Consider the following 17,341-nt stretch of genomic DNA (forward strand, 5'->3'; position numbering starts at 1 on the left):
GAGAGAGAGAGAGAAGGAAATGGAGCTTCTTCACTCATCCCACATTTGAGGGACCCCTGTGTGCTTGGCACAGGTGGAGCACTGGGCAGAGATGAGGCCTACAGGACGGGAGCAGCGGGAGGAGGAGGTTACAAAGGTTACTGAAGAATGCGGGAAAAGGTTTGGGGCAGAACCCAGTCATGTCTTAGAATTCAAAGGAACTTAGTGGAAATGAGATAATTAACAGCGACAAATGTTGCAAAAGGGTAAAAATTAATGCCTAAGAAATTGCTCATTGGATTTTACAAGCAGGACATTGGTTTGTTGACCTTTGAGTTTATGTTGTTCCTGATCTGAGAGGAAATACTTTCAGCTTTTCACCATTGAGTATGTTAGCTGTGGGCTTGTCATGTATGGCCTTTGTTATCTTGAAAACATTCCTTTTATTCCCAATTTGTTAAGAGTTTTTATCATGAATGGATATTGAATTTTGTCAAAAGCTTTTTCTACATATATTGAGATGTTCATATGATTTTTATCCTTCATTTTGTTAATGTGACGTATCATATTTATTGATTTGCCTATGTTGAACCATCCTGTATCCCAGAAATAAACCCCACCTGATCATGGTGTATGATTTTTTTGAATGTTCTATTGAATTCAGTTTGCTAATATTTTGTCGAGTATTTTTGCATCTATGTTCATCAAGAATATTGACCTGCAAATTTTTTTTTCTTGTAATTGTCCTTGTTTGGCTTTGTTTCAGGGTAATGCTGGCCTCATAAAACAAGTTTGACAATGTTTGCTCCTGCCTCTTCTATTTTTTGGAAGAGTTACAGAAGGATTGGTATTAATTCCTTAAATGTTAGAATTTACCAGTGAGGCCATCCAGACCTGGATTTTTCTTAGTTGGGAGATTTCTGATTACCCCTGCTTTCTTTTGGTGGAATTTTTAGGCATTTCAAAGTACCATATGTTAATGGTTAGGAACACAGACTTGGGAATCAGGTTTGACTTCCAGCTGTGTGAACTTGGGTGAGCTAACCTATCCAAGCCACAGATTCCTCATCTGGAAAATGGAGGGTAATAATACCTGCCTGATAGGACTGTTGAAAAGAATACATGAAATTAAGCATGTAAAATGTTTAGTACAGTGCCAGGCATGCCGTTAACACTTGGCAAATATTAACAATGATTATTATTTGTCTTGAAAATGTTAGGCCATCCCAGATTTGAGTTAGAATTAATATTCTAGTACTCCTGGCCTTCCGTAGCTTTCAATGCCTGGTAAAGAATGTTGCCCTAACCGGTTTGGCTCAGTGGATAGAGCGTCGGCCTGCGGACTCAAGGGTCCCAGGTTCGATTCCGGTCGAGGGCATGTACCTTGGTTGTGGGCACATCCCCAGTGGGGAGTGTGCAGGAGGCAGCTGATCGATGTTTCTCTCTCATCGATGTTTCTAACTCTCTATCCCTCTCCCTTCCTCTCTGTAAAAAATCAATAAAATATATTTAAAAAAAAAGAATGTTGACACTGGAGCCAAATTGCTGTGCCACCTATTTGTTGTGTGATCTTGGGGGCAAGTTACTTGACCTTTTGTACCAGCTTCTCGTTTATGGTACTTGCTTCATGATGTTGCTGAGATCAAATTAGTTAATATTTGTTAAGTGCTAAGAACAGTGCTTGTCACATAGTAACTGCTATCAAACATTTGTCAAGTAAATAAAAACACATTTCCTCTATGTTGTAGTTGCTGTCTTTAGTTCTGGGGAGACATGACATCCCATCCTCTCCTGTATGCACCCTGGCAGGGAGAAAACTCCTTACTCAGAGCCTGCAGCAGTTAGGTGTTAGGTCAACACCATAAAAGAAATTGGACCTTGTCCTGGCCGGTTGGTTGGTTGGGCATCATCCCGTGCACCACAAGGTTGGTAGTTTGATTTCCAGTCAGAGCACATGCCTGAGTTGCAGGCTTGATCCCCTCTAGGGGGCATGAAGGAGGCAGCCGCTCTAATGTTGATGTTTCTTTCTCTCTCTCCTTCTCCCTCTCTCTAAAAATCAATAAAGAATATTTACAAAAAAAACACACAAAAGAAATTGGACCTTTATTTGCCTTAGAGTGTCATCTCTATGAAAGGTGATGTCCAAGAGTGGGGTAAGTGGCTGTCTGCCTCGAATGGTATAGGAGCCAACTTTTTAGTAGTTGCTGAAAAGCATACTCAGTATCCTGGCAGCCCGAGACTGCCTAGCTGTTTGTCCTGCTAATTTTCTCATTAACTGCAGAGGACATATTTTTCTAACTGGCCCCTCTTGAGCAGAGTCTTGAGGTTGTATGTGTTTACTATGAAGCTGACACATTCTTGCCTGGCTAAATAAGAAATGGAGGGTTAGTTGGTAAACCCTAGGAATGAAAGCCAGTTTGGCATTCTGGGAAGACAAAAACAAGTGTTGAGGCAGGGTCAGCCACTGTCCCTCTGTTGCTAACCACTGCTGCTTTTATTCATAACAAAACTATGAATGTGTTATGTTATTTTCTCTGACATCTGTCAGACCCACCCAGTTCCCTAAAGACCCGAACATTTCATTATCCTCAGATTCATATTGGAGAACCTTTTTTCCCCCAAAGTCCTCAGCTCTGATGAAGTTTTTTTCTGGCTTCTTACTATTCTTGCTAAGCTAAACTGATGACTTTGGAAACACAGCACGAGCACCCCTTAAATCAGCGGTTCTCAACCTGTGGGTCGCGACCCCTTTGGGGGTCAAACGACCCTTTCACAGGGGTCGCCTAAATACATCCTGCATATCAGATATTTACATTACGATTCATAACAGTAGCAAAATTACAGTTATGAAGTAGCAACAAAAATAATTTTATGGTTGGGGGTCACCACAACATGAGCAACTGTATTAAAGGGTCGAGGCATTAGGAAGGTTGAGAACCACTGCTAAATGAAAGTCACATTCATTTAGTGATTCAAGTCATCTCTAACAGGTGCATGTCTTCAGGACTTTGTGAAGGTGCGTCCATAGAGGGAAGCACCTGTGCAATGACGGAGTGGTGCCTTTTCTGTGACTACCCTCCTGGGACTACTCAATTCACTTCAGTCAATCTTATTCTCACCTTGGAAAAGGCATCTTTCCACAGGGTCTGGACAAAATAAAGTAGATCCTGTCTAATGACTCATTTTTTCCCCCTTGGCAACCGGACCTTTGACTCTGAAACACCCAGGTGATAAAACTCCTCAAATGCCCTGAAGTGAGGGATGAGAATGTGACATCCTCATAACCTTGCTGATAGAACAGCAGGTACCGGATTCTATGGTCTGAAAATGGTGTGTGTGTGCTGGGATCCAGACACTACTCTTCAGGAGTTTGGTTGATTCTGTATATTAGTTTCTAGTGTCTCTGTGTAATATCCTGGTTCTGCTCTCATGAGGACAGTTTTCTAGCTTCAGGCTGGTGAGGACTTCTGGAAACCAAACTTCTCTAGAAGAGGCCACAGCTTTCCTTTTTCCTTTTCTTCAACAGAATAACAAAAGGGGTGTTGATTTTATCTTGGCTTTGGGGGTTTACTAATAACTGTTCTGAATTTTGGAGTATCTTAAAATTGGCACACCAAGTGAGGCTTTGTAGACAAGTGTCTCGGTGATCCCGGAGGGACCACCACCAGATCACATGTGGCACTGGTTTTTCCCAGCGAGGAGAAATGGACCGGTCAGCAGTTGTGAGATGGATCTGAATGCTTTCTTAGGACTTTTGGGGTGTTATTTAGCCTGGGCCACTGAGAAATGTCCCCAGTCATCTCCGTTCATGATCAATAACTTCATACACTTAATGTACAGTCATCTAATTCGATCCATGTGGATCAATATGTATTGTTCCCAAAGCTAATTAAACAAGGCTTACTTCTTGTTTATATTATATAGCTTTTACTTAAAAAGTTAAGATTGCAGGGGGGAGAGGCACATTTCCTACCACAGAGGGTATTTTAAAAACCTCACGTGGGGCCCAGAGCCAAGTCTCAGCATGGGGAGAACAGTCTCATGAGACAGCCAGGCCGACCTGGCAGAAGTGAACTTCACATCACAAATCTCAGGACTTAATAGAAAGAGTGCTATGTGAATGCACAGCCCCGCCTCACACAACCTGATCTCAAACCTCTCTGCCACAGGCCACAGCCAAAAAATTGTGGATGCTTTTTGTTCAGTGCCCATGTGATACTTTACAGGAGAGAATATTCTAAGTCTTACACTATTTATATCAAAATGTCCGGTTTCCCCTTCCTAGAATGGGATTTGTTAATATAATAAGTCTCACTAGGTTGGATGCACTATTTGCTTTAATAACTGAGACAGGTCTCAAAACACTGACTAGTAACTAAAGTTGCATCTCTATGGGTTGCCCATGTAAATGGGGGTGAGAGTGTAGGGGTTTTGTGTGGTGTGGGGGACACTAGCATTTATCAAACATGTGACAGGGTTTCTGCTAAATGAATTATACGCATTTTCTCATTTAACTTAAAGCAACCCCAAGGGTCAAGATTTATCACCATTTCACAGAAGATTAAACCAAGGCCTTAGATTACTGGCAAGGGTCACAAAATGGTTAAGAGACCAGCCACATGCCTACTCATGGGTCCCTTGCTGGGCATCTAGAGAATACAGAATATTCTGTTGCATAGAACTTTTTAGAATTCTGCCAAGGCTCTGCATGACCATTTCTTCTTTCTGTACCAGGAGGGAAGATTCTTAAACACCTGCAAAGCCAACACTGTTGCTGGCCCACTGCCAACGAGAAGCCAAACACAGTTTCTTCATACTATTCTAAGAATGCTATGGTTTAAATAACAGGCATTGTACCCAGTGGGCTCACTAAGGTTTTGTGGGGAAAGAGTTATTTTCCAGCGCTAGTAACACCTTTGCTCTGTTCATGAGTATACTTTGGGCAGATCAAAATCATATGGGGGTCCCTACCCAGGTTCACTAACTTTTCCAAACAGATCTCTCTGTAAGGAGTTGTGTTGTTGGGTATTTTATCCCACGCTGCCAAAAGAGAAGACTGTTCCGAATTAGTTTGACCAGGCAGTGATAAGCATTTTTATGAGACACACACTAAGTGGGGCAGAGAGAGCTGTCTGTTCCGTATTGTCTGTCACTAACCAGTGTGTCTGCTGGAGGAACCCCATCATGACCGAGGTTCCAGGCAGGACTGTGCCATTCCTTTAAAGAACTCTCTGAAGTCCAGCTGGTGGGCTCAGTGGTTGAGCATTGACCTATGAACCAGGAGGTGACAGTTCGATTCCCAGTGAGGGCACATGCCAGTGTGGGGTGTGTAGGAGGCAGCCAATCAATGATTCTCTTTCATCATTGATGTTTCTATTTCTCTCCCCCTCCCCCTTCTTCTCTGAAATCAAAAAAAACATATTTTAGAAAAAAAAAAAAGAGCACTCTGAATACAGCCATTCGTCGTTTGTAGGAACATTTCAGAGGTCAGGATCAGTCCTTCAGTGAAACCAAGTCACCATCAATATGGTGACTTTCCCCCATTACAGTAATTTCTTTATTTTATTATTATTTTTTTAAAATATATTTTATTGATTTTTCACAGAGAGGAAAGGAGATGGATAGAGAGCTAGAAACATCGATGAGAGAGAAACATCGATCAGCTGCTTCCTGCACACCTCCCACTGGGGATGTGCCCGCAACCAAGGTACATGCCCTTGGCCGGAATCGAACCCGGAACCCTTCAGTCCACAGGCCGATGCTCCATCCACTGAGCCAAACCGGTTAGGGCCCATTACAGTAATTTCTAACCAAATCCTATTTTCCTTTTCATCTCCGTCATCAAGTATGGGCAAGCTGTTCGAAATGACAATGAATTTCAACCTTTTAATCCCCACTGATTAACATGAAGAATTAGATTACTCCCCCTCAGCCCTGCTTTTTCATTCTTGGCTATAAAGACAGTTTTGGAAATGACAATCTGTCTACAATCTGAATGAACTGACCACGTCTCCACCTTCCCACACCCAGCAGAGTGAGATAAAAGAACAGAGAAAGGCGGGGAAGAAAGAATGATGGAAATGTTTATTGAGACTGAAATGGAACATCGTTCTCTTTGATGAACTAACAGCACAGTGTGTTAAGAGGTCAGTTACAAACAGACTCCAAAATAAGGATGGCCCGCAGTTCATGAACAGCTCTGCAACTCTGGTGCCTCAAATCAGAGAAACCTGCCAAGGGGGTAGAACCATTCAGCCCAAGATAAATTACCAACTCAACTGCATTATATTTAGATTGACTTTCTATAAACGATACCATTCTTTGCATTTAAAAACTCACATTGAATGACTGGTTCATATCTATGATGTTTACTGGACAATTCAGTATCATGCTCCTGTAGACTTCAGGTGCAGGTGGCCAACACTGAGCATGTATTCATGTCTCCATGCTCTTTGGCACAATTTCTGGTTTCTTACTAGGTAAATAGGAAAGCACAGGCTTAAATTGGCTACTCAGTACTGCAGAAGCACAAGTATTGTGGATCTCAGTGTAAATACAAAAGTCATGTTAAGCATTATTTACAAGATGTGAGCTGAAGCACAGACTTTAAGAAGATATCTTCATAAATTAGCAGAATGGCAAATGATGGATTTTAACGAGCAGGGCCAAGATCATTAGACTGCTAGTCGGTTAAAACAATCCTCTCCGGAGGAAGAGACAAGTGCCACACGAGTGAAGGATTTTCCTGAACCACTGATCCCAAGGTCTCAGGTTGTGGGAGTTACTCTGCAAGAACCCAGGGTAGGGATAGTTCCTTTCTGGGCAATGTGGCTTGTTCAACCTATCAAATTCATATTGAAATACAAGTTATCTGGTAGCTTGCCACTGTTGCTTGGGCCCTGATGGGTACAAAAGGGCAAAGTACTATCATTTTTAAGTGGGTATTACTGACCTTGGAAGAATGAAGCCTTCCAGTTGGATAAAAACACATCCAGCCTTATGTGAGTGACATCTTTGAACATAATCTCACATAGAGCTGATATGATTCCCTCCCAGCAGAATTTAGAAGGTGTAACGAATGTCTATGCCACATCAGAATATCACCATACCACATCTCTGCTTTGGGGCAGAAATGATCGAACAACATGATTTCTCAGTCTAGTACTCCTGAGAGAGGAGTTCTGATAAGCCCCAGAGTAGGTCTGGATTAGAATCATAGTTAATATTCAAGTATTAGGAGAGCTCTTTATTTCACATTGACTGTTCCATTCTGATCTCTGTCTGGCAAATTATATGAAAATAATATATACATATCTATATATATAAAACCCTAATATGCAAATAGACAAAACAGCGGACCACTGAACAACTGTTCGCTATGACGTGCTCTGACCACCAGAGGGTGTGCGCAGAACATGGTGGGTGTTGGCCAGGGCAGAATGGTGGAGCAGGTGAGCAGGGGCACCAGACCAAGGCGGGGCGCCGGTTGCTATCATCAGGGTGAGCCTCTGGTGGTTATTGAAAATTCTTTGCTCCTGTGCGCCGCAGTCCCGCCTGGCACTCGCACCCACTGCTGGTGATGGCCCTGCTCACACCCACTGACAGCACGCAGCAATTGGGGCTGGCACCATCAGTGGGTGCGAGGGGTAGCTGCTGGCCCCGATTGCCCTTGAGGGCTTCTTTCCCTGCTCCTGAGGGGTGATCTGGGCAGCAGCTGCCGCTCCCACCTGCTCCTGACACCAGCCCCAATCACTCTGTGCTGTCAGTGTGTGCAAGCAGGGCCGGCACGGTCAGCGCATAGGAGCGGCAGTGGCGGGAGTGGGGCTGCCTGCGGAGAGGGGACTGGGGGCCACGGTGGGAGGGGCTAGGCGGAGCCATGGAGGATGGGCCAAGACCCGCCCCTGTGCCCACCACAGCCTTGTGGTCCACAGTTCCTTTCAAGGTGCACGAATTCATGCACTGGGCCCCTAGTATGTATGTATGTATATGTGTGTGTATATATATATATACTAGAGGCCCGGTGCACAAAAATTTGTGCACTCAGTGGGGGGACATCCCTCAGCCTGGCCTGTGCCCTCTCGCAAACTGGGACCCCTCGGGGGATGACCACCTGCTGGCTTAGGCCCGCTCCCCGGGAGAATGGGCATAAGCTGGCAATCAGACATCCCTCTGGCAGCCCGGGAACCCTCGGGAGATGTCCACTTGCCAGCAGGGAGCAGGCCTAAGCTTCAGTCGGACATCCTTAGCGCTGCTGAGGAGGCGGGAGAGGCTCCCACCACCACCGCTGCACTGGCAGCCGTCAGCCTGGCTTGTGGCTGAGCAGAGTTCCCCCTGTGGGAGCGCACTGACCACCAAAGGGCAGCTCCTGCATTGAGCGTCTGCCCCCTGGTGGTCAGTGTGTGTCATAGTGACCAGTCATTCCCAGTGGTTCTGCTGTTAGGGTCAATTTGCATATTACCCTTTTATTATATAGGATATCTAGTTCTACACTGAACACTGGGTTAGGTTAATAGTTACCAGTGTCCCAATACAGTACATTGAAAAAAGGATTTCCCTTCCCCCCAAACCTGACACTCATCTTAAAACTGTTATTGCAGAACTGTGCTGATCTGTTTTCTTTCAAAGCAGTTTCTTTGAAATTGGCTGGAGATGAGTTCAAAATGGACAATTTGGCACATTAACTAGAGAAGAGGGATGGTTTGGATGCATTACAATCTATAAAAAATGTGAGACGTCAAAGGAAATCCATGCCATAGAAAGCCTGAGTAAAAAAGTTGTAGTCACTGACAGAATAGTTTTTTAAAAACCCCAAACACTGGTCTGTGCGTGAGAAAGCAATTGCGCTTTCACATCTGTTACCTAATTCCAACAGCTGCTATGTTATATACTTCTAAACTTCGTCTCTTGTAGAATTTTAAAACTCCAGATAATATAGCTTGCTTTTTCATCAATTTCCTTTTCTCTTACCCCACCCCCAAGTTCCAGAACATAGAGAGCAAAAGCTCTGAATCCAAATATAGAAAATAATTTGGAGGTCTGTGTATCAGGTCAAATGTACAATTGGCCATTAGTGTTCTTCTTTTCCTTAATGTTTGAATTTGCTAAGAGATGTCCTTCATCATTCCCAGTCACCTGAAGCCAGGGCTCTAGAACTGTGAGGTCTGGGTGAACGAGATGGTGTCAGATCTGTCGATGGCAAAGCCTCCGTTGACATAGGACTTCTTGGCGTCTGAGTCTTCATTATCGAGTGCTGTGGTTTCCACAGCAAAGGGGTTCGTGAAGTTGACGTCAGATGCAACACTCATCTGCTCCAGCTCCTTCTTAGAGAGCTTCTCCACGATGCCCGTCCCAAAGGCGTCACCAAGGACGTTCACCATGGTCCTGAACCGGTCCCTGGGGAAGGGAGAGGGTGAGTCAGACAGGAGCCCCAGATTTCATTTCCCTGGCCATTGGAGAGAAGAAAGGACCTGAAGTGTTGAGTTACAAGTTAAGCAAATGCAGAAAGTGCTGTCCTCATGGCTGGCCAACCAGAGGCTCCTCTCCTCACAGGCCTGGAGCAGAAGTTGGTTCATAAAGGGACAGAATGAGCAACCCAGCTCCCCCAGGCCTGTGCTCCCAATAAGTCACAATGACTCCCCAAACTTCAGCATCAATTTACCTGAATTCCCTCTTTTCTTCCCAAAGAAATGGGAATAGTATTCACAGATTATTTTGGGACAGTCAAAATTCCATAAATCTTTCACCCCTAACCTCTGTTTTGTGAACATTTCCGGGCTCTCTTGGCTAACTAAGCTGAGAGAACCTGGATGTTTTGTGGGCGGCACATGGTATGTGTCCAAGTGTTCTTGTGTTTGTGTGTCCCTGGTGTACTTCTTTCTTTACCACACCAAGTCACTCCATGAATAAGCCAGCAGGGATGCCACAGATTGCAGGGTCAGAAAACCAGGTTTGCCTGGGAATGTCTTTCTCTTTGAGGCACCCCCAGCTAGTCTTTACTCCCAGACAGCCTGGAAAAGAGACTGTAGGCAGGAAACTGTGTAGAAAGAGAAGGCATCCTGGTGAGAGGATGCTAGAGCACTGTTGGTAGAAACTATGTACATGAATATTCTTATGAAAACTACACCTGCAGGACAGAAAAGGCCAACAGTGCTTACACATGCCCACTCTGGATGCCCTGCTGTTATACAGAACAAGGCTATGGGTTGAACTAGACCCTAGAATGGACCATGGATCAGACTAAACCTTTGACTTTTCTGGGATCTTGGAGTGAAAGTCATCAATTCCAGGAAGAACCAGGGAAAGGAGAGAAGTGCAAGTCCACCAACACCATTAGAAAAATTGAAGCATTCGCCTCAATGGTTGGGTACCTTTGCAAGAAAGGTGCCACCTCAGTAGGGCTTTGTAGAACCAAGTAGCCACTAAGGGGAGCCCATATGGCACAGCTTCCCTGTGCAGGAGCTCTGCCTTTAGGGACATGACTGTATCTTCACACCCACATGGAATGTTTCCCTTTCCTCATTCTCAGCTGCCACTTGCAAACTGCACACCACTGGACTCCCCAGTAAGCCTGGCTGGCTCTGAGTGAAGGCTCACTAAGGAGCTACACTTACTCCTGATGGCCAGGGGACAGAGACCTCGATGCCAGAAGATCAATGCACAACGTGGGTATTAACCAAGGATAGAGGTGGAATCAGGCTTTTTCCAACTTTAACCTTCAGGGTCACAAAAGGCACGTTCTTAACCTTACCCTGAATATACCACAGATGCTCTGCTGTGTTCCTTAGCCGTGTGTGTGTGTGTGTGTGTGTGTGAGTGAGAGAGAGAGAGAGAGAGAGAGAGAGAGAATTATTGGCTTGAATGGTCTAACTTATTCTAGTTATAACAATTAAGACTTGCCTTTTATTGAGCACATACTGCTTTCCAGACACCGTTTTAGATACTTCTCCCACATTAGCTCACTCAGTCCTTAGTAAGGGGTCCTCAAACTACGGCCCGCGGGCCACATGCGGCCCGCCGAAAACATTTGTTTTTTTACTTCAAAATAAGATATGTGCAGTGTGCATAGGAATTTGTTCATAGTTTTTTTTTAAACTATAGTCCGGCCCTCCAACGGTCTGAGGGACAGTGAACTGGCCCCCTGTTTAAAAAGTTTGAGGACCCCTGCAACCAACCCAATGAGATAGATGGAATTTTTTCCATCTTACAGATAATGCAACAGGACCTCAGAGAGGTTAAGGAACTTAAGGTCAAAAGCCAGTAAGACACTGACCAGGGATTCAAACCCAAGTCAGTCTTATTGCAAAGCCTTTGCTTGTGCCACTGCCTCTGATGGTCTGAAGCTGGGAAGATAGGCTGATTTTGAACCAGGTGGTCTGAACCTATGCTGCTGACCTAGGGCTGGGATAGGCCAGGGTGGCCTACGGGGTTTGGAATGTCTGGGGCCTTGCCTACCTTCTTCACTATATTATTTTGTGTTTATCTTGTCCAATGCCAGGCTCTTAACCTTGAGCATTTCCAGGTATAATGAGCTAGTAGAGATCATTGGCTTTTTAAAATCACTGCTTGAAGTTATGAGGAGTTAATTTTTAACCACATTATCAGATGGCCTGGTCAGAGGGAAATGAAAGCAGCAACAGATGGCTCATTAGGCAATCTGAAGAGAGAATGATGACAGACTGCATATTCTGCAGCACTATTCCAACTCACAGGAACCAGTCGACAGCGATGATCAGGGTGACATCCTCAGTGGGCAGGCCCACAGCACTCAGCACGATCACCATGGTCACCAGGCCAGCCTGGGGTACACCCGCAGCTCCGATGCTGGCAGCTGTGGCTGTGACACTGTAGCCAAAACACACCAGCACGAAAGGAGTTAGACACCCATTTCTTCCTTCAGGGCCCCTGGCCCGAGACAGTTAGTCCCAATGGCTGTTACTGCTGTGTCCCCAAATTGGCCAGTCAGAATCTGTTATCTGCTGAGCACCAGCTCTGCCTTATTAAAGGGCTGTGGGAGACTGAGGGGAGTATGATCTTCTAGCCGTGGTCGGCAAATCGTGGCTCGCGAGCCACATGCGGCTCTTTGGCCCCTTCAGTGTGGCTCTTCCACAAAATACCACGTGCGGGCGCACATGTACAGTGCGATTGAAACTTTGTGGCCCATGTGCAGAAGTCAGTATTTTGTGGAAGAGCTGGTATTTTGTGGAGGAGCCACACTGAAGGGGCCAAAGAGCCGCATGTGGCTTGCGAGCCTCGGTTTACTGAGCTGCAGTTTGCCGACCACTGTTCTAGGGGAAATAGGGCAAACCACTCTAATGCAAGGACTGCATGAGGCACACAACATGCAAGAGATATATTTAAGAGGAAGGCAAGTGTTTACCAACTAGGATGGGTGACTACCCATCCCTCCTGAACAAATGACAAATGTCTCTCCACCTACTTACTTCTGTCTACTCACCCATCAAGCATTTAATGAGAATCTAATATGTGCCAGGGATTTATGTTGCCTTGAAGGATAGTAGAGGGAGAGTGGTATGGATAGATGGACAAGGGCATTTTAGGTGAAGCGAAAACCTCAAGTGTTTAAGGAGGTTTTATCCACTTTCTCAACATCATAAGACTCTTGACATCTCTGGCGGATGCCCTTTAGGGCACTGACTTGAGAAATAGCTGACTCCTGTCCAAGGTATAAGCATTCATTCCTGACTGCTCCTTTTTGCCAGTGGATGCACTTTGTACAAAAGAAAGGTCTGGAATTCAGGAGAGGCAGCCATGTGAACTTTGCTAAGTATTTAAAAAGATCCCTCTCGGGCAGATAAAATGTGGCACATCCCTTTGGAATGTACAGTTTTTCACCAGCAACTTCCTTAAATCTGGTCACTTTGGAGGAACAAGGGCTCTCCTCCGGTCCTGATCCCTTGATTTGAGAGCTTGAAGGGGACACCCATGACATTTTCTCGAGACGTGTCCTTCCTCTGGGCCAAAGCCTGAACTGCCTCTAAGATGTCGTTGAGTTGAAAGGTAAAGATGCAGAAACTGCCTATTTAGACTAAAAGAATCCCCGATTCTAGCCACAAATCCATATTCTTGTGAGTTCATAAAGCCTCAGAGTTCTTACAAAGCTGATTCCAGTGCCCATTCATCTGCCCAGTGTGGGTCACAGGTGGTGTTTGAGGGTATGGTTAAACTCAGGCCAGAGTTCTTAGACAAGTAAGTTTTTTCTTAGTGGCAATGGCCACCCAATTTCTAGTAAGTTAGAGATTTCTGGGGCTGTCCCAATTCCTCTAAAAGTTCCAGGCCTGCACAACCCTTTGGATCTGTTCTGACTTAAGTATTCTTTGTTAAATCCAACTTTATTTCAATGCTGGTTGAAAAAATTTAAACTGACCTCATGATGGATTTTCTTTGTCAGAAGTAGTAGGTGCCCATGTCCACTGCTCCTTCTTAGGACCCCCAACACACCAATGTTAACCATGGGGTCACCATAGCCTGAGGCTGGGCTTGAGATTCAAAATCCATTTAGTTAAAACTCTGCTCTTTGACCTTGACCTTACTTTACTGAACTTCAGCTATCTAACTGGCTTTCGTCTGAAGTATAAATCTTCAGATAGGCAGGAAAAATTTTACTAACAGCCTGTCCTTAGGCAAGTTACTTCTCTGAATCTATTTGTCACCTCTAAGATGGAACTAATGTGTTTACTTTGTAGTGCTGCTGTGCAGATTCAATGAGGTAACACATTTAAGGCACCCAGCACAGCACCTGGATTTAGTAGATTCTTAAAAACTGATGCCACTTCTGCTACGTCAGCAGCTGCTGCTCTTGCTTCTACTACCACTGCTGCTAGTATTATTACTACCACTACAAAAACTTTCACCGCTACTTTTTCCTCCAAGCTCTTTCTGGGCCCCAAATTCTATAATTACCTTTCATTATAAGAAGATGTATCCTACTTTTAATCAGTTATAACCTTTGATAAATGAATGTTATGAGAAAACCACAACAGGGTGTGTTTTGGGTAGATGGTGCTTACATTTTTTTGATGTCCAGTCCAAAATGGCCAGAGAAAGAGATAAACTATAGGTCCCCAAATATTTTTAGCCACAGGAGCCACACTGTAACTTGTCAAGTTTAACATTTATTATTTCATTCTCTCCCAGGTAGAGCCAGAGAGGATTCTTTATTTTGAGTCAATGATTACCCTGGCCAGGCAGCTGTCATTGGCTCTGGGCCAGTATTAGCAGCCAAGTCTGATATAAGAATACCCCAGAGCAGGGAGAGAGATTTTTATGTGAATTGAGTATGTAGCCTCAAGGCCCAAAGTTTATTCCTCTAGCAGTTTTTTGTTTGTTTGTTTTTAAAGGTTACAAAGATCCAGGAAACTTATGACTGAGGCAGGGAGGGAATTCATCACAAAGTGGCAAAGACCCAAAAGAACTGGCATCTCTTACAACCACTCCTTAGAAACCAGTTCAGTGCAGACGGGGTCCCACAGCCCAAGGTGAGGGAGGTGGGGAAAGGCACTGGGGAGGCTAAAAGTAACAACTGTTGGAACCACCGTGGCTGTGGATCAAGATTTCAATTTTAACCTACTTGTTGCTGTTCAAACTACAGAACTTCATTCAAGCTCTTTCTGATGGAAAACATTTAAACTGACTGCAATGATGGGTTTTCTTTGTTAGAAGTAGTAGGTGCCCATGCCCACTGCTCCCTCTTGGAACCCCCCAATACATCACTGTTAACCACGCGGTCACTATAGCCTGAGGCTCTTTAGCCACTAATATGGCTTGTTAGCCACTAACACTTTATAGATCATGCAGTTGCCCAGCTGAATATGCCAAATGGTCCAGTTTGCACTTGTCTTCGGTTAATTTCAAGCAAACTGCAATAAGTACGTTATGGCTTAGGGTTGGGGAAGATTTAAAAATGCACTGTATGAGAACACTGTTAGAATTTATTGTTTGCCTGGAACTTATGCCCATACCAAGTGCTAGGGGTGAAAGAATGAATTAACTCTGAAATGTTCAGGTTCAGCCTTGAGTAGGCGCAAGAACCCAGTTTAGTCTCATACTCCCGCTCTAAAGTCTCTGACTAATCACAATCTACTCTTCAAAGCAGCAATGATCAGTAGGAGTTTCTACAATGACAGCACCTATTTCTACAATGATAGAACCTTCTGTGTCTGCTCCGTCCAATTCGTGTGTGTAGCTAATGGTACTATATTGAGAAGGGCTGTTACAGAGAAACAGCTCTGGCAAAATTCACTAAGGACATTTTCACCCCCTACTTGAGTAGACAACTTCAGTCTTCATTTGACTCCACGGACCATTTAATTACAGTATTTGACTCCACAGACCATTTAATCTTTGAAAATCTCTCTCCTCTGGGTATCAAGCTCTCTTCCCATCTTTCTTTCCTTCTCACTCTTCCTCTTGGGTTCTTCCCTCCCTGCCTCTAACATTAGGATTTTCTAGGGCTCAGTCCTTAGTCCTTTTCTCTTCCCTATGGACTCTCCCTATGCAGTGCCATCCATTTCGAACATTTACTGAATGCTCACTATGTAGGCATCATTCTAAGCATTTTATATGCATCGTCTGACTTAATGATCACTTTTTGCACAAAATGTAGATACTATTATTATCCTCATTTTACGGGTGAGAAACAGAAGCTTAGAGAATGCAAGTAGCTTGGCCAAGGTTACAGCTAATCATGGTGAAGCTCAGATTCAAACTCAGATAATTGACTCCCTATCAAGCTGAGGACCCTGGCTTCTGTAGCTACAGTGAAGACCACATTTCTCTCACTGCATACTTCTACCTGGGTGTCTTAAAGGCATTTCAAATTCAATATGTCTAAAAGTATAAACTCTATCTTCCTACCTAGACTTGCTGCTCCTAGACTAGTTCCTGTTCTGGTAAGCACCATCCACCAATCCAGAAACACCCACCAATCCTGGGAGTCATCCTATCTGCCACCTGTCCCTCACTCCAAATCTAACTGATGCCTCTTTAATTCACTAGCTCTTCTCCATCCCTCATGTCAGTGCCCTGATGTGGGCCTTTTCATACCATACCTGGATTTCTGTAATAGTCTCCTAACTGGTCTTCCAGCTATGGTTCCTGCTCCCATCCAGTTGCCTTTCTAAAATGAAACTCTGTCCATGGTATGAAAGATTGTCAAAGACCTTTCCATGAGCTCCCCATACAAAGCTTTCATGGCATGATTCCTGACTCCTTGTTTCTTTATGTTCTCCACTTCACACTCTATGTCAGTCATACAAAATAATCTGTACTTGCTATTCCTTTCATCTAAAATGCTCTTAGCTTCCTTCTTTTCCTATGAAATTCTTACTCCTCTTCTAAGATTTAGCTAAACTCTCTCCAGGAAGCCTTTCCTCACCTTCCCAGGTAGAGCCAACCCTTCCTTCCTTGGTGTCTTCGATGCCTCCCATTCAAACCTCTACTATAGCCCTTATCACACCACTCAGCATTTATTTAGATATGTGTACCCCTTATCTACCTACTGGGAACCCCTTGAAAGCAGAGATTGGCACTTGTTCAATCTTGAATTCTTGGTACCTACTCTGTGCCTAGGACCCAGTGAGGCACTGAACTGAGAACAGAATGATGTTTTTGGCTTATCCAGACCTCGAAGCAGAAATCTTGTGCAGCACGATCCCACTGCTTGTAACAGAGTTATGCTTAGTCTTGGGAACAGACTTTGTACACCAAGAAAATCAACCCACCACTGGACCACTCTTGATCTCCCCTCACAGGCAACTTTTACTAGAGGCAATTCCAGTAATGGAGATGAGAATGAATGTGACACCATGCCCCCACCTGATAGTGACGATCTGCCCAATGCTCAAGTCCATGTCATTCAACTGTGCAATGAACACAGCTGCTACTGCTTCGTAGAGTGCAGTCCCGTCCATGTTGATTGTAGCACCAACGGGTAACACAAATCTAGTGATCCTTTTGTCCACGTGGTTCTTTTCTTCAGCACAGCGGAAAGTGACAGGCAGGGTTGCTGAACTGTGTGATAAAAAGACAAAGGTGTTACGGTTTAGAAATGCTGGTCCTCAGTCCCTGCCTGAAGAAGAGACACCTCCATTCCAAAAACTAACCAGGCATGCTGGCACCTCTGACAGGTTCAGGAATCAGAAGGTGCTATGGTTGCCACTGCTCCAAGTTACAACATAATCCCTTCGTGGGCTGCAGGCTGTGCCAAGAGGGCCAGAAATATCCCACAGGGTGAAGAACTACATTCAAGGACATGGGTAGAGACTATGGAGATAATTCCTTCCTTCCTTCCTTCCTTCCTTCCTTCCTTCCTTCCTTCCTTCCTTCCTTCCTCCCTCCCTCCCTC

The 17,341-nt window shown here is 44.6% G+C and overlaps 1 protein-coding gene across 1 annotated transcript in view; it reads right to left on the reverse strand.

Moving 5' to 3' along the window:
* Positions 1–8,723: 8,723 nt before the first annotated feature.
* SLC1A1 (solute carrier family 1 (neuronal/epithelial high affinity glutamate transporter, system Xag), member 1) overlaps positions 8,724–17,341 on the reverse strand; it is a 36,181-nt gene continuing 27,563 nt past the window's right edge. Inside the window, exons 10-12 of the mRNA XM_014546315.1 lie at positions 16,813–17,007; positions 11,686–11,820; positions 8,724–9,372 (exon numbers count right to left, since the gene is read on the reverse strand). Of these exons, the coding sequence (XP_014401801.1) occupies positions 9,126–9,372; positions 11,686–11,820; positions 16,813–17,007 (577 nt within the window). The 3' untranslated portion in view covers positions 8,724–9,125. The remainder of the gene's footprint in view (positions 9,373–11,685; positions 11,821–16,812; positions 17,008–17,341) is intronic.

This window comes from Myotis brandtii, unplaced genomic scaffold (genome assembly GCF_000412655.1).
Source record: "Myotis brandtii unplaced genomic scaffold, ASM41265v1 scaffold44, whole genome shotgun sequence".
Classification (NCBI taxonomy): Eukaryota; Metazoa; Chordata; class Mammalia; order Chiroptera; family Vespertilionidae; genus Myotis; species Myotis brandtii.